Raw genomic sequence first — 20,958 nt, 5'->3', positions numbered from 1 at the left:
TTATTGCCAACCAGTGTCACTTATTTGGTGTGTGTTACAATTGCTGCAATATTAGAAAGGCCTATTTTGCTTTATCCAGCACACAGTGACAAAATAGACATAATCAGATAGAGAAACAAAACGTCTTGGGTACTATTTGTATTAACAGCTTTTTCAGTATTAGACAACAACATTACTATTTTTCATGTAACAAAGCGTTTGACAAACTTTGATAGGGTAATAGTTCTTTCGCAGAAAGGAAAGTACACCATGTAGAGCTGTAGCAAGATTAAAGAGAAAAATCGCTACGACCTAAGGATTGAAGAAATGTATAATGTGCTGCCTGTCTCTTGTCTTAACTAGTTTTAGGTATCCTACATTTAATTTTATGTCACACAAAAGGGCAAGTTATTAGTTGTTGTTGTTGTTGTGGTCTTCAGTCCTGAGACTGGTTTGATGCAGCTCTCCATGCTACTCTATCCTGTGCAAGCTTCTTCATCTCCCAGTACTTGCTGCAACCTACATCCTTCTGAATCTGCTTAGTGTATTCATCTCTTGGTCTCCCTCTACGATTTTTACCCTCCACGCTGCCCTCCAATGCTAAATTTGTGATCCCTTGATGACTCAAAACGTGTCCTACCAACCGGTCCCTTCTTTTTGTCAAGTTGTGCCACAAACTCCTCTTCTCCCCAATTCTATTCAATACCTCCTCATTAGTTATGTGATCTACCCATCTAATCTTCAGCATTCTTCTGTAGCACCACATTTCGAAAGCTTCTATTCTCTTCTTGTCCAAACTAGTTATTGTCCATGTTTCACTTCCATACATGGCTACACTCCATACAAATACTTTCAGAAACGACTTCCTGACCATTAAATCTATACTCGATGTTAACAAATTTCTCCTCTTCAGAAACGCTTTCCTTGCCATTGCCAGTCTACATTTTATATCCTCTCTACTTCGACCATCATCAGTTATTTTACTCCCTAAATAGCAAAACTCCTTTACTACTTTAAGTGTCTCATTTCCTAATCTAATTCCCTCAGCATCACCCGATTTAATTTGACTACATTCCATTATCCTCGTTTTGCTTTTGTTGATGTTCATCTTATATCCTCCTTTTAAGACACTGTCCATTCCGTTCAACTGTTCTTCCAAGTCCTTTGCTGTCTCTGACAGAATTACAATGTCATTGGAGAACCTCAATGTTTTTATTTCTTCTCCGTGAATTTTAATACCTACTCCAAATTTTTCTTTTGTTTCCTTTACTGCTTGCTCAATATACACATTGAATAACATCAGGGAGAGGCTACAACCCTGTCTCACTCTCTTACCAACCGCTGCTTCCCTTTCATGTCCCTCGACTCTTATAACTGCCATCTGGCTTCTGTACAAATTGTAAATAGGCTTACGCTCCCTGTATTTTACCCCTGCCACCTTTAGAATTTGAAAGAGAGTATTCCAGGCAACATTGTCAAAAGCTTCCTCTAAGTCTACAAATGCTAGAAACGTAGGTTTGCCTTTTCTTAATCTTTCTTCTAAGATAAGTCGTAAGGTTAGTATTGCCTCACATGTTTCAACATTTCTGCGGAATCCAAACTGATCTTCCGCAAGGTCCGCTTCTACCAGTTTTTCCATTTGTCTGTAAAGAATTCGTGTTAGTATTTTGCAGCTGTGACTTATTAAACTGATAGTTTGGTAATTTTCACATCTGTCAACACCTGCTTTCTTTGGGATTGGAATTATTATATTCTTCTTGAAGTCTGAGGGTATTTCGGCTGTCTCATAAATCTTGCTCACCAGATGGTAGAGTTTTGTCATGACTGGCTCTCCCAAGGCCGTCAGTAGTTCTAATGGAATGTTGTCTACTCCCGGGGCCTTGTTTCGACTCAGGTCTTTCAGTGCTCTGTCAAACTCTTCCCGCAGTATTGTATCTCCCATTTCATCTTCATCTGCATCCTCTTCCATTTCCAGTACATCGCCCTTGTATAAACCTTCTATACACTCCTTCCACCTTTCCGCCTTCCCTTCTTTGCTTAGAACTGGGTTTCCATCTAAGCTCTTGATATTCATACAAGTGGTTCTATTTTCTCCAAAGGTCTCTTTAGTTTTCCTGTAGGCAGTATCTATCTTACCCCTAGTGAGATAGGCCTCTACATCCTTACATTTGTCCTCTAGCCATCCCTACTTAGCCATTTTGCGCTTCGTGTCAATCTCATTTTTTAGACGTTTGTATTCCTTTTTGCCTGCTTCATTTACTGCATTTTTATATTTTCTCCTTTCATCAATTAAATTCAATATTTCTTCTGTTACCCACGGATTTCTATTAGCCCTCGTCTTTTTACCTACTTTATCTTCTGCTGCCTTCACTACTTCATCCCTCAGAGCTACCCATTCTTCTTCTACTGTATTTCTTTCCTCCATTCCTGTCAATTGTTCCCTTATGCTCTCCCTGAAACTCTCTACAACCTCTGGTTCTTTCAGTTTATCCAGGTCCCATCTCCTTAAATTAGCACCTTTTTGTAGTTTCTTCAGTTTTAATCTACAGTTCATAACCAGTAGATTGTGGTCAGAGTCCACATCTGCCCCTGGAAATGTCTTACAATTTAAAATCTGGTTCCTAAATCTCTGTCTTACCATTATACAATCTATCTGATACCTTTTAGTATCTCCAGGATTCTTCCATGTATACCACCTTCTTTTATGATTCTTAAACCAAGTATTAGCTATGATTAAGTTATGCTCTGTGCAAAATTCTACCAGACGGCTTCCTCTCTCATTTCTTCCCCCCCCCCCCCCCCTCCCCCCCCAAAATCCATATTCACCTACTATGTTTCCTTCTCTCCCTTTTCCTATTGACGAATTCCAGTCACCCATGACTATTAAATTTTCGTCTCCCTTCACTACCTGCATAATTTCTTTTATCTCATCATAGATTTCCTCAAATTTCTTCATCATCTGCAGAGCTAGTTGGCATATAAACTTGTACTACTGTAGTAGGCGTGGGCTTTGTGTCTATCTTGGCCACAATAATGCATTCACTATGCTGTTTGTAGTAGCTTACCCGCACTCCTATTTTTTTATTCATTATTAAACCTACTCCTGCATTACCCCTATTTGATTTTGTATTTATAACCCTGTAGTCACCTGACCAAAAGTCTTGTTCCTCGTGCCACCGAACTTCACTAATTCCCACTATATGTAACTTTAACCTATCCGTTTCCCTTTTTAAATTTTCTAACCTACCTGCCCGATTAAGGGATCTGACATTCCACGCTCCGATCTGTAGAACGCCAGTTTTCTTTCTCCTGATAACGACGTCCTCTTAAGTAGTCCCCGCCCGGAGATCCGAATGAAGGACTATTTTACCTCCGGAATATTTTACCCAAGAGGACGCCATCATCATTTAATCATACAGTAAAGCTGCATGCCCTCGGGAAAAATTACGGCTGTAGTTTTTTCTTGCTTTCAGTCGTTCGCAGTACCAGCACAGCAAGGCCGTTTTGGTTAATGTTACAAGGCCAGATCAGTCAATCATCCAGACTGTTGCCCCTGCAACTACTGAAAAGGCTGCTGCCCCTCTTCAGGAACCACACGTTTGTCTGGCCTCTCAACAGATACCCCTCCCTTGTGGTTGCACCTACGGTACGGCCATCTGTATCGCTGAGGCACGCAAGCCTCCCCACCAACGGCAAGGTCCATGGTTCATGGGGGGAGTTATTAGTTAATAGGTAATAAAGAGTTATTAGTTAATAGGTAATAAAGAGTGCAGATTTTCTGAAGAGTTCTTGTTCTCATAATTGCAAATAATTCCATCCAGTATTAATTGCGAGTTTCTTTTTAAAGAGAGGCAGGATGTCAAACCGGCCAACTGGAAGCAGGAGAGGCACTACAGGACATTTTAATTTCCACTGTCCTGAAATAATTTGATGGTGTACATTACAAAATATACACATTTAAGTTTCACAGAACAAAATACAGTGGGTTGCGGTATAAGAATGTTGTTTGAAGAGGCATGGCATTGCACTGCACACTAAAGACCAAATAATGTGTCTTACATTTCCTCGAAGATATATGTTTTATGTATCAGACTCTTCATAAAGATGTGTGCTACAAAATGAACTTATTTTTGAAAAGCCTTTTTTTTAAATTTTTGACATTCTGATGCGCAAAGAAGTCTGAGTTTTATATTGGGGAAGGGGGGATGTAAGGTGTTGTCTACATGTGACCCGTGTTTACATTTAGTCATTTTTCAGCTTCCTCTTCATTTACTACTCTCACGTCAAATGAAAACAAGGCAGATTTCTATGGCTGGGAGCTATCAAGTGAATTGAAATACATTCACATAATTATGGAAGGCTAAAGTACGTTACTAGTTTCAGATTTTATTTTATTTCCACATTTCTGAGAGTCAAGCATTAATCCCCTTGCAGGACAATAAAGTTATTTTTGTCAGTTTGCTAAGGAAATTGGGCTTTTATTAAGCTTTCCTGCTGAGGTAGTCAATTTATTTGAAACAAAGTGTTTAATTCCACACTGTTGGCTAGTTTCAACTGCTCGCTTCATTTCAAGTGCACGTTTTCATCTTCTAGCAAGTATGGCATTATGCCATAATGAAGAACCAAACATGAGAAGCTCTTATTACAAATAGTACCCAAGACTGGTGTGGTTCTGGTACTCCAAGAAAATTTACGTCCTGAAAACCACAATGAAAATGTACTCCAAGAAAATTTACATCCTGAAAACCACAATGAAAAGCTTCATATCAGGTCGAGGCCCATGTCATAGGGAATAGGACACACGAATGTGCACTGTAAGGCAAACTATGCTCTTTAGTACGAAATTCTGATACTCTTGCAGTATCTTCTGATGTCTTGCTTCTTTTATGATATAATGTAAGATCTTCTAATGTTTTACACGTACAAGAATACGGGATTCCTACGTCACTGTAGCTGGGCAAGCATGGTGACGCCTCTTACCTGGTGCCCTCTGGCAAGTGCTGAAATGAATCTATTTCTAACAAGTTGTGGGAAAATATTGTGAATTGTTGTCCCAAAAACATTATTTTGAAAGTAAAATTTCCTCTTATGCAAGATTAACTATGTGTGAAAATGTACAATGAATTTCTTAAATCACAGAGCGTTAGCTCTCTTTTAAAAATTAACTCTTTGATGCTGAGCCATATTGAAGAATTTCGAGCCCAGAATATCAGAGGTTTTTGCTGCTATTAAAAATTTTACTGGCATATTTGTGTGATATACCTTAAAGTGTAACATGTGCTAAACATGTCAACAATATATGTGAAAGCTTAGCTTCTCTTGTAGCTTATTAATCTTCGAGACAAATATTGTATGTGAAAACTTTGCTTTTCATGTAGGAAAAGCATGGGCATGAATTAAAACCATTAACTTGTACTGTTGATGGAATTCGAATTTGTACTTTTGTAATACGAAAATATGCATCGTACATGTTGCTGCACATCAAATATCTTTTAAAAATGTGTTTTTGCCCAAGTTTTGTTTCTGAAGTTCTGAAAAATTCTGCGCTGCTGTATAAAACCATATCCATTCAAAGGTTAAGTTTTACAGTTCTAAGTGAAAGTATACTGTCACTTAACATGGAAAAACTGTATTTTCACCCGAGATAAAATGTATTTTTAACCAGGAGATCTGGGAAAAATCCAGGAATGTTTTTTCCTTGCTTGCATATACACCCTGTAATAGAAATTATTCAGAAAGTTAAGGGAGATGAAAATTTAATAGTCATGGGGGACTGGGATTCGATGGTAGGGAGAGGAAGAGAAGGAAAAGTAGTTGGTCAATATGAAATTGGGGTAAGGAATGAAAGAGGAAGCTGCCTGGTAGAATTCTGCACAGAGCATAACATAATCAGAGCTAACACTAGGTTTATGAATCATGAAAGAAGGCTGTATATGTGGAAGAGCCCTGGAGACACTGGAAGATTTCAGATATTCTATTTAGTGGAAAGACAGAGATTTAGGTACAAGATTTTAAATTGTAAGATGTTTCCAGGGGCAGAAGTGGACTCAGACCACAATTTATTGGTTATGAACTGCAGATTAAAACTGAAGAAACTGCAAAAAAAAAAGTGGGAAGTTAAGGATATGGTGCGTGAATAAACCGAAAGACGCAAAGGTTGTAGAGAGTTTCAGAGAGAGCACTAGGGAACAGTTGACAAGAATAGGGGAAAGAAATACAGTAGAAGAAGAATGGGTAGCTTTGAGATGTGAAATAGTGAAGGCAGTAGAGGATCAAGTAGGTAAAAAGATGCGGCCTAGTAGAAATCCTTGGGTAACAGAAGAGAGATTGAATTTAACCAATGAAAGGAGAAAGTAAAGAAATGCTGCAAATGTAGCAGGTGAAAAGGAATACGAAAATGAGGTTGGCAGGAAATGCAAATGGCTAAGCAGGGATGGCTAGAGACAAATGTAAGGATGTAGCAGCATATATCACTAGGGGTAAGATAGATACTTCCTACAGGAAAAGTAAAGAGAACTTTGGTGAAAATAGAACCACTTGTACAAATATCAAGAGCTCAGATATAAAACCATCTCTAAGTAAAGAAGGGAAAGCAGAAAGGTGGAAGGAGAATACAGAAGGTCTATACAAGGGCGATATACTTTAGGGGAATATTATGGAAATGGAAGAGGACGTAGATGGAGATGAAATGAGAGATATGGTACTGTGTGAAGAATTCGCCAGAGCACCTAAAGACCTAAGCCAAAACAAGGCCCCAGGAGTAGACAACATTCCATTAGAACTACTGACAGCCTTGGGAGAGCCAGCCCTGACAAAACTCTACCATCTGGTGAGCAATGTGTATGAGACAGGAGAAATACCCTCAGACTTCAAGAGGAATATAATAATTCCAATTCCAAAGAAAGCAGGTGTCAACAGGTGAGAAATTTACTAAACTATTAGTTTAATATGTCAGAGCTGCAAAATACTAACACAAATTCCTTACAGACGAATGAAAAACTGGTAAAAGCTGACCTAAGGAAAGATCAGTTTCGATTACGTTAAAATGTTGGAACAAGCAAGGCAATACTGACCCTACGACTTATCTTAGAAGATGGATTAAGGAAAGGCAAACCCACGTTTCTGGCATTTGTGTACTTAGAGAAAGCTTTTGACAATGTTGATTGGAATACTCTCTTTCAAATTCTGAAGGTGGCAGGGGTAAAATACAGGAAGCAAAAGGCTATTTACAATTTGTACAGAAACCAGATGGCTGTTATATGAGTCAAGAGGTATCTAATGAAAGCAGTGGTTGAGAAGAGTAAGACAGGGTCACAGCCTATCCCTGATGTTATTCTACATATACATTAAGCAAGCAGTAAAGAAAACAAAAGAAAAATATGGAGTAGGAATTAAAATCTATGGAGAAGAAATAAAAACTTTGAGTGTCTCAATGATATTGTAATTCTGCCAGATACAGCAAACGTCCTGGAAGACAGCTGAATGGAATGGACAGTGCTTGAAAAGAGGATATAAGAGGAACATCAACAAAAGCAAAACAAGGATAATAAAATTTAGTTGAATTAAATCAGCTGATACTGAAGGAATTAGATTAGGGAATAGGCAGTTAAAGTAATAGATGAGTTTTGCTATTTGGGGAGCAAAATAACTGATTATGGGTTGAAGTAGTGGGGATGTAAAATGTAGACTGGCTATGGCAAGAAAAGCATTTCTGAAGAGGAGAAATATGTTAACATCAAGTATAGATTTAAGTCTCAAGAAGTCTTTTCTGATAGTATTTGTATGGAGCATAGCCATGTATGGAAATGAACCATGGATGATAAAAAGTTTATACAAGAAGAGAATAGAAGCTTTCAAAATGTAGTGCTACAGAAGAATGTTGAAGGTTAGATAGATCACATACCTAATGAGAAGGTACTGAATAGAATTGGGGAGAAGAGGAATTTGTGGCACAACTTGACTAAAAGGAAGGATCGGTTGGCGCGACACATTCTGAGGGATCAAGGGATCACCACTGTAGTATTGGAAGGAAGCGTGAAGAGTAAAAATCGTAGGGGGAGACCAAGGCATGAAGACATTAAACAGATTCAGAAGGATGTAGGTTGCAGTAGTTACTCAGAGAGGAAGAAGCTTGCACAAGATAGAGTAGCATGGAGACATACTTCAAACCAGTCTCAGGACTGAAGACCGGAACAACGAACAAGTGTGTCTATCACTCCCAGTTAATTTGCATTCATACAGCCCTAAAAGTTAAATGAAAGCATAGAAACCCCCTATATGAGAAATTATCAGTATTTCCTGAACTTTCATCATTAATTACTAATGGCCATTATGTCTCACTTTAGTTATTTGACATATACATATTCAATGCAATCCTCTTGGTACAGGTGATATGAGAATTGCCAGCAGTTTTGAACTATATTCCTCTTTTCATGGAGTTTAGCACTGTTTGCATGCTTGAATCATGTAACTGTGTCAGACTTTCAGTCTTACTACATGATTTTTTTATTGGGGGAGAAAAATAAAATATACAGAAGCAAGTTTACCCATACAAACAGTCATGTACATTAAGGTACCCTTATCTAGGACACAGTAAGATGCACTGGCTCTGGATCGAATTCGCCTTGCTCCCAGGGGTCAGTATGTTGGCTAGCCTGGATGGTGTTTTTAGCCTGTTTTCCACATTCACCATGGAAAACTAAGCTGATTCCATGTCCCACCTCCAGTATGTGATGTGCAAACACTTCGTGAAATTGTCGCATTAAAATGGATTTGTGAGTGGTGACCCCATTGTCATGATATATATACAGTTATGGTTACTTCTCCATGGAATTAGAGAAGTACCATATCAGTCCCAAGCTGCCATTGACTGGATAAAGGAACCAGAAAGGTAGGAAGAATCAAGTATGACAAGTATGGTTAGTGGGAACTGATTTTCATTTTCTTATAAAACAGAGTTTTATGTATGTTGAAAGCAGTCATGATCTATTACAGAATTGATCATGAATTGCTTATTATGACCTTTCTTGTGTGCTCCATTAAAAGCTTTAGGCTATTGTGATATAATGTATTATTGACTGGCTGGCCAAAGTGGCCGAGCGGTTCTAGGCGCTACAGTCTGGAACTGTGCGACTGCTACAGTTGCAGGTTTGAATCCTGCTTCAGGCTTGGATGTGTGTGATGTCTTTAGGCTAGTTAGGTTTAAGTAGTTCTAAGTTCTAGGGGACTGATGACCTCAGAAGTTTAAGTCCCATAGTGCTCAGAGCCATTTGAACCACTATTATTGACTGTATAATCTTGAGGAATGAACGTCCTACAGACAATGCTGCTCCTGTGGAAGAAGCAGTGTGACAGGGACTTAACTTATGTTTTACGTTTTAATTCCCCCACCCAACCCTTCCACCCCATCTCATCCCCACCACCTCTAGGGTAAGGGAGAATCCTTGCAATATGACAACTGCTGTTCAGTTTGAAATGAGATGCCCATATGCCCATAAACACAACTTTCATTACCACTGACAAACTTTAGAAAAATCTGTGGTTCCTCTTGAGGCTATTTTCACTTCCTTCAGATTTTCTATCAATGCTTCTTCTGTTCGTTACCTAGATGTTGAAGTATATTTTCCAAAGATAAACCTAACTACTCAAACTGGCTATCATAACCATTTATACCTAAATTCTAATTTTGGGAGCTTCTAGACAGAACTTCATACTTAATGCCTGCAGCCTACATTTTCAGTGATAGTGTTTGTGAGAGTGAGTTAAGTAGTAACAAATGTATGGTTTTTATTTCAGGGTTCACGGTGGACATTTCAAGCTTCACGTATGTGTGGGGATTTTCTGGGAATGCAACTGATACCAGATCAGATGCAGGTCCTAAATCCTGCCATTGTTCTGGTACTAATTCCCTTGTTTGACAGATCAATTTATCCTGTAATTGGATATAACAACACAGTGTCATCACTTTTGACAAAAATGTTTGCCGGTGGCATCATTGCAAGTTTTGCTTTCATCACTTCTGGAGTGATAGAGATTAAACTAGAGGTATAGTATTCCTGTAGAGGTAACACAATGTTTTACACCAGTGTTGACTGAATTGCAACATATATTGAAAATGTGCATTTCACAGTAAGATGTGTACGTCTACTTAGAAGTTCTTAAATACAGCCCGGAGCAAATATTTGCTTTTATCAGTACTATACATCTTCATAATGGAAGTGTAGTTTTGTTCCTTTGGTAAATTTGTAAGTGATCAAAATCTACCGTAAGTCACTACAATCTGCTGTATATCTAATTTTATAGCAGCAGATTTTCAGTTCCATAAAACTATTAATGAGAACACATGCTGTCAGAGGATCAGTTTCTTTAGGTTACAAAGGAAAAAGAATCATTAATTTAATTCAGCATTGTAGTTTCATATATCATGGTAATAATATTTTTAGAAAACCTTTATTGATGTGCAACAATTTTTGTTTATTCAGTAATGAATTTTTCTAGCCTTGCAAGCACTGTGTGATGGCTCTTTGGTGTAACTGGAGGTAAAATGTAGAATGTGTGTTGTGACTGTCTAGTTTCCTCTTCCTCAGATATGCATAAATGAAACTTAATGCAACACAGGAGAAAAAGAAAATTGTAGTTACTCATTTAAAACAAAGCTAGCATTCTAATGATGATGTAAATAAAATAGAAAGAAACTTCCACATGGGAAAAATATATTAAAAACAAAGATTCCAAGGCTTACCAAGCAGGAAAGCGCCGGCAGACTGGCACATGAACAAAACACACAAACACACACACAGAATTACTAGCTTTCGCAACCGATGATTGCTTCTTCAGGAAGGAGAGGGAAAGACGAAAGGATGTGGGTTTTAAGGGAGAGGGTAAGGAGTCATTCCAAAAAAAGGACAGGTGTACACTCGCACACACACACACACACACACACACACACACACATATCCATCTGCACATACACAGACACAAAAAAACAAAGATTCCAAGACTTACCAAGCGGGAAAGCGCCGGCAGACAGGCACTTGAACAAAACACACAAACACACACACAGAATTGCTTGTGTCTGTGTATGTGCGGATGGATATGTGTGTGTGTGTGTGTGTGTGTGTGTGTGTGTGTGTGTGTGTGTGTGTGCGCGAGTGTACACCTGTCCTTTTTTTCCCCTAAGGGAAGTCTTTCCGCTCCCAGGATTGGAATGACTCCTTACCCTCTCCCTTAAAACCCACATCCTTTCGTCTTTCCCTCTCCTTCCTGAAGAAGCAACCATCGGTTGCGAAAGCTAGTAATTCTGTGTGTGTGTTTGTGTGTTTTGTTCATGTGCCTGTCTGCTGGCGCTTTCCTGCTTGGTAAGTCTTGGAATCTTTGTTTTTAATATAAAGCTAGCATTCTGTGTCATATGCTTGTTGATTTCTACTATCTCTTGTAGTGGCATGTTTTTATCCTTCTTAGATGTACAGGGGATAGGCAAAATAATGTGAACACCTGTACTTACTTGAGAATGGTTTATTAATAAGGGGTTGGATCCCCTTTGGCCCATAATATAGCTATTATTTTTATTGAAATACTGAAGAATGAGTGTATAGTTTCCAGTGCACTGTAATGCTGCTCTTCAATCAGAACCTCTACTAACACCTGTAGGAATGAGGGAGGCAAAAATCCGCTCCAGAGTCTGCACTCCAATACCACCTACAAAGGTTTGATAATGTTCAATTCCGGCATCTGTGCTGACCAGAGAAAGCATTGCAGTTCAGTTCCATGCTCCTCATATCACGATTGTACTGTCCTGGCTGGGTGAATGGGTACATTATCGTCCTGAAGTATTGCATCATTGTTGTGGAACAACATTGAATCATGGGGTGCACCTGATAACCTAAAATGTTCACATAATCATTAGCTGTAACACGGCCATTGAGAGTAATGATGGGACCAGCAGAATACCTGGCTATGGCAGCCCACACCATCACAGTTCGCATTAGCATATGATGATCTCTGTCACTTAGTCTTGATTTGCGCCCACTATTACATTTACACAACACAGTGATATCCTTCCATGTTTGGTATAGACTGTCATGACTGTTGAAACAGTTGCTCTTGAGACATTCAATAAGTTGGCTGTCTTGGTTACTGATGCCCCAGCTGATCAGGCCGCCACAATCTGACCTGTTTGGAACTCTGTTAGCTCTTTCACTGCACGTCAACCTCGGTCTCTGAATGCAAATACAAAGTGTGCAGTACTGGTAAACAACCTTCACTGATGCCTAGTCTGTACTGAACATGCACAGTCCAGCACAACAAATGCCTTACCTACATTGTTGACTGTCAAACACAACTATTCCATTACTACCACTGTTCCCATTGTTTTGCCTGTCCCCTGTGTGTCACATTGTATATGAAATGTGTTTAATGTCATCTTCACAGTTTTAGGTTATTACCTAATACTTGTTTCACCTATTTTATCTCTGGTTGTGACAGTCAATAATCACTTGTTGTAGAATATCAAGAAACTGGAAAGGGCACAGATTAAAGTTAAACATTTCATCTTCACTGAAGACATTAAAGGCAAAACTGTTGAACAACAAGCCCTGCAATTACCTCTCTCTCTTTCTCTCTCTCTCTCTCTCTCTCCCTCTCCCTCTCCTTTTATGGAAAAAAGTAGATGGTGTATGCCAGGGTTTGTAGACCTGAAACATGCTACATACTGGTAGGTGATGCACAGGATATAGCTTCACTTCAGTTCAAGATAACACTAACAGCTGTGTATGGGCTGTTTGCCTCTACCAACCTCCTCCCCCCCTCCCCCCCCTCTTATACCAGTGTCATGTGACTGTCCCACCCAGCTTCGTCACGGGAGTCACACCTGCAGATGACCTTTCATGTTCACCAGACCAACAGACGGCAACGTGAGCACCACCAGTGCATCACTGGCCACACGGACCTGCTTGATTCTGTAGGTTACATTGCTGCAAGTTGGTCCAACTAAGCTGAATTCTTGCACTGCTCAGGACTGTAGGCGAGCACCAAGCAGTCATTTCATTCAAGTCGTCTGGACCAGGCAGTATCACAGTAGTGGTCCATCAATCAGAGCTGTTGCTAAGGAAACTGTCAGAATCTTCAACACCATGTGACTGCCAGTAACTGCTGCACTTGCAATAGTGGCCCACCAATCAGAGCTTTTGGTAAGGAAACCATCAGAATCTTTGACACTGTGCAACTGCAAGTAATTGCTGCACATGCAGCTGCCCGTGGATACCTACACCATAGTTTAATCACTCTGGTGTGATTAATGACACTGGAAATTGAAGAGGGCTTTGATATGGATCATTGCCACTACTTTATGTTCTAACTGTTCAACTTCAGAGTGAACTCAGACCTCAATTTGTTTATTACTGCTGCCCACTTACAAATTTGTGTAAAATCAGTGATTACCATGAGCCACCATAAACAGTTTTTGTGAATAACACTCCAAGAAGGAGCTTTTGTGTATATTTTTTTAAATAAATTTGTTCTGTAATGTTTACTTGGGCTGCATTCTCATTGTGCCTGCACAGGCCGGGAACATCTCAAATGGTGATTAGGTATTTGTCCATGAACTTAGCTTTTCATGCTTGTACTATGCCCCATATAAACAGTGGCCTGTACACCGTGGGTTTGCTGATATTGACTTCCATTCCAGCATGCCTAACCCCTCAGATGTTACTTCCCAGGTAATGCTGCTGCTGCTCCAGAACGCCCAACATGCCATGGAAGCAATCATAGAGAAGATGGCGGTCATCAGCATAACGCCCCTGGAATTCTCTGACCGCATGTCACACATGAATTCCCTGGTGAAAGGATCCTGGATGGCACTTCCACCATTGCAAACATTTGACAGAAAAATTGAACCATGGCCAAACCACATGGCCAGAATGGAGAAATGCTTTTGGCTTTGGTATCTCAGGTGATGCTCAGCAGTGCATATTCTTTTTGAAGTATGGAGGGCCTGAAATTTATCACTTACTGCAGTAGCTCAACCTGGAAGTGGAGCACCACACTCTTCACTCTCCATGATTAATGTCCATCCATCATCGATGTCTGCCATATCCCAAAAATTGAAGACATGACATGCTTTGCAGGGGGCAAGTTTTCATGAAGATGGAGTTGCAGGGTGTTTACTTTCAGTCGCCTTTGGACTAAGTGTTGTGAAATATTTTAGTGATCAACATTGCTGTTGGTGTTTTAACTATAACAGGCTTCCTGTTGGCATCACCAGTGCCGCAGATAATTTTCAATGATATTTAGAAAACCTGACTTTTGATGTACCCAGAACAGCCAATTATCTGGGCAACATGATTATTATGGGTAAAAAGCTCAAGATTTAATGACTGACATAGACACCCTATTTGTTGTATTCCAGCAGGCCAACTTCAAGTGCAACAAGAACAAATGCTGATTTCTTTTACCTCAGGTCAAATATCTAGGCCATGTCTTAAGTGATTGAGGAATAAAGCCCATGGCACACTACGTTCAAGCTATCCAGAAACTTTCCACCCTTATGAACACTAAATAATCCCAATCTATGTTAGGTCAACTCAATTACTATAGGAAATTTATTCCCCCTGCAGCAGCCATCGGTTACTATGGAAAATGTGAAATGGAATTGGACTTACAAATGTGACAAAGCCTTCAGGGATCTAAAACAAGTAGTTCTTTATCCAGCATGGCTTGCAGTCTGTGAACCATCTAAGTCTTTGATTGTGGCAGCTGATACATCAGACAACAGCTTGTGCATGGTCCTGGTTCATGAAGTTGGTGGGGTGGAACAACTCATTGCTTTGCATTTATCTCCAAAACTTTAACACAGGCACAGTGCAACTACAGCCAGATAGTGAAGGAAGCCCTGGCTATTGTTTTTGCCCTGAAAAAATTCCATGATTACATGTTTACATTTTGACTGACCATAAACTTCCTTTGCCATGATTCAAGTCTAACTTGAATATTCCAACCAGGATGGCACATTGTCTTCAGCGGTGGCATTCTTTTTGTCCAGATACTCCTGTGATACCAAGCATTGTTCTGAGGACTCAGTCATCTGAGAAGTACTTCATCTAGTGAACCATCATCAGCCAACAGATCACAAACACCTGGATCTTACAGACATACAGCTTTTTAGTATTGTCACAACAAATTATCCACCCTTAAAGGAAACCTTTTACTACAGGGGAACAGTGGTCACAGTCTCAATCACTCTGGTGATGTATGTTGTCTCTTCTCCCTCGGCCGAACTTCCCCACATGGGGCCTCCCGGCCAACAATGCCATACAATCATTTCATTTCATTCCATGAGGGACAGTGGCAGATGTTTCTGACCATGCAACTGACTAGATACGTGTATATTGGCGTGAGATTGACACCAACATTGCCAGTGTGGCTGCAGCATTCCAATCCTGTCAGAGTAAAAAAGCAGCACCTTTTCAGTGATGTATGCCTTTGCCAGGTACCTCAGACATGCCACAATTTAAATTTTGGAGGCCCCTTTTTGGGTTATTCCTGGTTCATTGTTATCAATGCAGGTGGTGGATTCTCTTATGCATCACACATGTTGTCCCCATCATCAGTTTAAATGATTAAAGCTCTGACACATATTTTGTCCATCAAGGGGGCTCACAGAAACTATAGTCACTGTCAACTTGGAGAATGTAATGTTCCCAATATGCTAAATGATGAAACAGTTCAGCATAATAAAATGAAACTGGGCTGTTCCTAGCCATTGACATCCCTTTCTACTCACTGGTCTCTATGGACACTGCTGACTGAAGTTAGTAATGACTAGTGTTCTAGTCAGGTCTTCCTGAGACAGAAGCCAACAGGCACTGAGTCAAGAACTGGCTACAAAAATCTCAACATTTTTGTTCCCTATTTAAATCCACCTGACATAGTGAGCAATGACCAGAAAAAGCCACGCAGATGGACTCTCAGTAATGCTTATCCATTTTGTACAGTCAGTTTGTAATTGTGTAATGCTTTAATGCTCTAACCACACCTAGGACATCGCAAATCAAATTATCAGTGTTATCTATAAGCCACTGAAGCACCTATCACAAAGTCTGATGATTAATGTGGAAGTTGCCATCCAGTGAGTCAATTTGCACCACGAAGTTGTAAAATCACATCACTAGCACAAAAGTCATATGTCTGCAGTCATATAGCTTGGTTCCAGAAACTGTATGAAATAGCATGAAGGTCAAAGTGATTCTTGTTTCACTTCTCAATAAAAAAATTTTTGTTAGCTAATGACTTGAAGTGAAGATATTTCAGTCTCGCGCAAAAATTAGGAAAAGTATCTGATTTTTCTAACAGCTGTCATAATGTTAGACTGATATACTGCTTTTGGATGTATTTAGTTTTTCTTGACAGAATGTGTCTTCATTAGAGAATTGGTGATTCCCTCTGAGAAATAAACATGCCTCAGAAAAATAAAGTTGTGTATTGTCTCATTTGAAATGCAACTGCATTTACTATTTCTAACTAAACAAAGTTCAAGTTTCAGAACAGTGTAAAAAAAAGAACTTCTGCTCAAAATGACATCAAATTTGAATGGAATATTGTCGCAGAAGGGGGAAACTGAAAATTTTTCCACTAACTGGCACTGAAAGCGTCATAATGGTAATGGGTTCAGCTGCAAATGACAGATGAATTGCAATATGATGGCTATTGCATGAGTTGCACGTCAAACAAATTGTGCTGTGCAGCATGCATGACTGCACAAGTTCAGTATTCAACAGTTGTGGCACTGTTAGATAAGTAAGCCCATCCACCACAGCACGGCCATACTACATCGGATGGGAAAAATCCATTTTTGATTGTTCTGAGGCCAAAAGCCTCATAAAAAACTACAATTAAATCAGTTTTTAATTGTCGTGAAACTGGTGCAACCTGTGTTCAGTATGCTGACCACTGTTTTTAGCCATAAGTTGAAATCACGAAACAGCATCTTCCACAACAGATCGATGTATGTCAGGGGTCATAAGTGTGTTGTACAATGCATGCCTTCAATTCAGGTGCAATTGTAACTGGAGCACTGAACACAGCCAGAAGTCACATGGATTAAGATCAAGTGATATGCTCGGCCAAGTTGTAGGGAAATGATTGCTGGTAATTATGGAATTTCCAAAATGCCTCTGCTGCAGCTGCTTCACTGCCTTTGCAATGTTTGAAGGAGAGCCATCTTTCATAAAAATGTTCCTACCCACACATCCCTGCTGTTGAAGGGTCAGATTGACATCGATACACAGTTGACTCTCACAGCATTTACCAGTGACAGTACGGGTAACAGGCCTCATCATCTCAACAACAACAAAAAATCCTTGAAAAAAATATGACTCTGCAATAAATAGCTCTGTCTCTCTGTACCACAAAGCCACCTTTGTAGAATGAAGTGGTACCAGTTGATGTATATGCAGAGTTTCTATTGCTCATATTCTGCAATGCTGTGTAGTGACATGTCCTTTGAGATAGAAATGGGCTTCATCTGTCCACTGAATGGCCTATGGCCATTCATTGTCCACTTCCATGAGAGCAAGAAATTCCAGAGGAAACATTTGTCTCACTGGCCAGTCAACACAAAGCAACTCCTGAACATGGGTTGTTTTTATGGATAGCAATGCAGAATGTTTTGTAGAATTTTATGCACCATGCTTACAAGAGAACCTCCCCATCACCCCCCCCCCCCCCCCCCTCAGATTTGGTTATAAGTTGGCACAGTGGATAGGCCTTGAAAAACTGAACACAGATCAATCAAGAAAACAGGAATAAATTGTGTGGAACTATGAGAAAAATAAGCAAAATATACAAACTGAGTAGTACATGCGCAAGATAGGCAACATCAAGGAGGGTGTGAGTTCAGGAGTGCCGTGGTCCTACGCTTGGCATGAGCAGCTGCAGAACGAGAGGTCCTTGGTTCAAGTCTTACCTCAAGTACAAAGTTTATTTTCGCAAAGTTATGATCTGTCCATTCATTCATTGACGTCTCTGTTCACTGTAATAAGTTTAGTGTATGTGTTTTGCAACCGAACTGCAAAACCATGCAATTAGTAGACGAAAGGACGTGCCTCTCCAATGGGAACTGAAAACATTTGATTGCAAGGTCATCAGTCAACCGATTCCTCCATAGGAAAACACGTCTGATATATTCTATACGACATTGGTGACAGCACGTGCGTCACATGACAGGAATATGTTGTCGACCCACCTAACTTGTACACCTGGCGAATGGGTATAAAGATTCTTCTACCTTGCCCGATTTAGGTTTTCCTGTGGATGTAATAATCACTCCCTAAAAAGTCCTGGAAACATAAAAGTTCGTCACATAAACTGCAACAAATGAATGCAACAGTTTCACAGTCGCACAGTTTTCCCTGTGCTCTGTCAAAACATATGTTTATAACGTTTTCAAATTTTTCCGTGTGTAGACCGTCAAATCCTGCATATGTCCAAGCAAATCTGAACATGTCCTCGAATTTTGGAGAGCAAAGTTGATTATGTGTGAGTGCCTGAACTTTGATAATTGTCTGAAAATAAAAAATTAATTTTTCACTCAGCGGAAGACTTGAACCAAGGACCTCTCGTTCCGCAGCTGCTCATGCCAAGCACAGGACCACGGTGCTCCTGAGCTTACACCATCCTTGATGTTGCCTATCTTGCACATGGACTACTCAGTTTGCATATTTTGCTTATTTTTTATTTTTTTTTTATTTTATAGTTTCACACAACTTCTTCCCGTTTTCTTGATTGATCTGTGTTCAGTTTTTCAGGGCCTATCCACTGTACCAATTTATAACTAAAACTGAGGGGCGTGTGATGGGGAGGTTCCCTTGTTTGAGGCATGTCCAGAGTTTTCGCAATTCATTGTGTCTACATGTTTGCACACAACCGCTTGATCTCTCCTGCAATGCTATAGCCACATGCTCTACTGATGCTGTACCAATTGTTTTTCTTCCTCTGCTGCGCTGCACTTTAAAAGAATCTCTCTTTTCAAATTTCATAATCATTTTTCTAGGCCCTTGGCAGACATCTGACCAACATGTTTTTTCATACCTTTCAGTGTCTCGAACTTCTGCAGATCTACTGACAGTAGAGCTTTAACAATAGCAGGTGATCATGCACTGAGACAGTCATACTGACTGCAAACTGAGGAACAGCTGTGGATGCTGTCTCTCTTATTTTGCATATTCTACCACTTACAATGCCAGCTGGTGGTAAAACTTTCATTAAATTTCTTTTGTTTCCATGACAGTTACCCCTTCTTTGATAAAACTCCATTCAAATTTTATGTTATTTGACATCATTCTGAGCAGTGCATGGAATTTCAAAACTGGTACTTTAATTATAATCAATCTGCATATTTCTTAACTACTCCCACTGCATGATAAATTGTGTAAATGAGATGTGTGCCATGGTTAATGGCTGTACATAAACATCACAATGAACAATCTATCTTACAGAGATCTTACATGATAATATGTGATAGAATACACAGTGGTCCATAAGATGACTTTCGTGGGATCATCCAATTGTCACCATAAAGGGTTTCTTTTGACATATTTTTTCTCTCACTAGTTCACGTGTGAATTACTGCGATGTGTGTCCAGGTTTGAAAGTGTTCCTAATTTATGCTCCTATTGTTAATTATTTTAATTTTACAAAATCATTTTATTGTGACTATTGAGTTAAAATAATTCTTTGCTTGCCCTCTGTTTCAGGAATCATATCCAGTCCTACCTGAAAAAGACAGTACTCATTTGAATTTCATCAATACTGTGCCATGTAGAATTGAAATTGTTAATCCTTTCAATGGTTTACAAACAGTTAATGGATCTTCAAACTTTGTGTTTAAGAATGTGAATATAAAAAATATAACTGCTTATGACTTCATGGTTTTTGCTCCATCTGACTGTAGTCACTTGTTGATTACTGAACAACAGCTATACATTAATGTGTTAACCTCTGAACAACAGGTAAGTTTAAATATTTGCGTATGTATTGACATCAGGTAAAAATCTCTCTCAACATTTCTGTGTTACAGGTAGAGGAGATAATTATATGTGCAGTAAATTCTCAGCTAATGGCCTACGTTACACAGTTTGAAGATCTGAACAAAACTCCGAGTGGAAAATCTAAAATTAGGTACAGTTCAGAATATATGGATCTTCAGTATCGTATGATAAAAGTAAGTTCTAATCTAACAGTCTGGTATTACTTTTAGTTTATTACTGCTAGAAAACAAATAATATTTACTACTAACCAAATGAAACATCTGTGTCTAGTAGACTTAAATTGGATTTGTGGTTATTAAAGTCCGTTGCTTTAGGAAGTTTCCTTCACTTTTCCTCTAGGGTTTGAAGAATACTTAGAATGCAAAAGTTAACATTCAGTATTCAATCTTGCATTGTAATGAATTGAACACAATAGGTGTAGATCGGTCAGTAAGAACATTCAGGCATGTTTTTTGTTGATGGTATCTTCCGGGGAACTACCTTTCAACTGAGATTACTTGGTAGATTTTAGAAGGTTATTTTAAATTAAGAAATATATATAGGGGACAGACTATTGATAGAATGCCAGACTGCTGTTATTCCATAACAACTGCACTAAAAATATTGAATCCTGCTTGATTTCAATGTTAGATAGAAGTGTGTGTAAAAAACTTGAGGCAAAAATATAAAGCATGCAAAGAAATATTACTCTCTATTGATGTTCAACTATATCTACATCTACATCTGTACTCTGCATTCAAACATATTGTTAAGTGACCACATTTTTCACTTCTTCATATTAAACTGATGAAAGATGGTCATGGAGAAAAGTTATTTAGATAAGTAGCATACAAAAAGAACTTCTCACTGTGTGCATATTTTTTTGATATATATACAGATGTGAGGAGAGAAATGTGAGCACAGAGCATCACCAATATGTAAAGGCAATGGAGTATCT

At 39.2% G+C, this 20,958-nt stretch overlaps 1 protein-coding gene across 1 annotated transcript in view; it reads left to right on the top strand.

The window, feature by feature from the left end:
* The window catches only part of LOC126267660 (peptide transporter family 1-like), a 150,351-nt gene extending 130,121 nt beyond the window's left edge, over positions 1 to 20,230 (top strand). The window contains exons 9-11 of the mRNA XM_049972960.1: positions 9,775 to 10,023; positions 19,728 to 19,982; positions 20,051 to 20,230. Coding sequence (XP_049828917.1) covers positions 9,775 to 10,023; positions 19,728 to 19,982; positions 20,051 to 20,230 — 684 coding nt within the window. The remainder of the gene's footprint in view (positions 1 to 9,774; positions 10,024 to 19,727; positions 19,983 to 20,050) is intronic.
* Positions 20,231 to 20,958: the final 728 nt, after the last annotated feature.

This window comes from Schistocerca gregaria, chromosome 4 (assembly GCF_023897955.1).
Source record: "Schistocerca gregaria isolate iqSchGreg1 chromosome 4, iqSchGreg1.2, whole genome shotgun sequence".
Lineage (NCBI taxonomy): Eukaryota > Metazoa > Arthropoda > Insecta > Orthoptera > Acrididae > Schistocerca > Schistocerca gregaria.
This window is presented reverse-complemented; position numbering and strand designations above follow the sequence as displayed.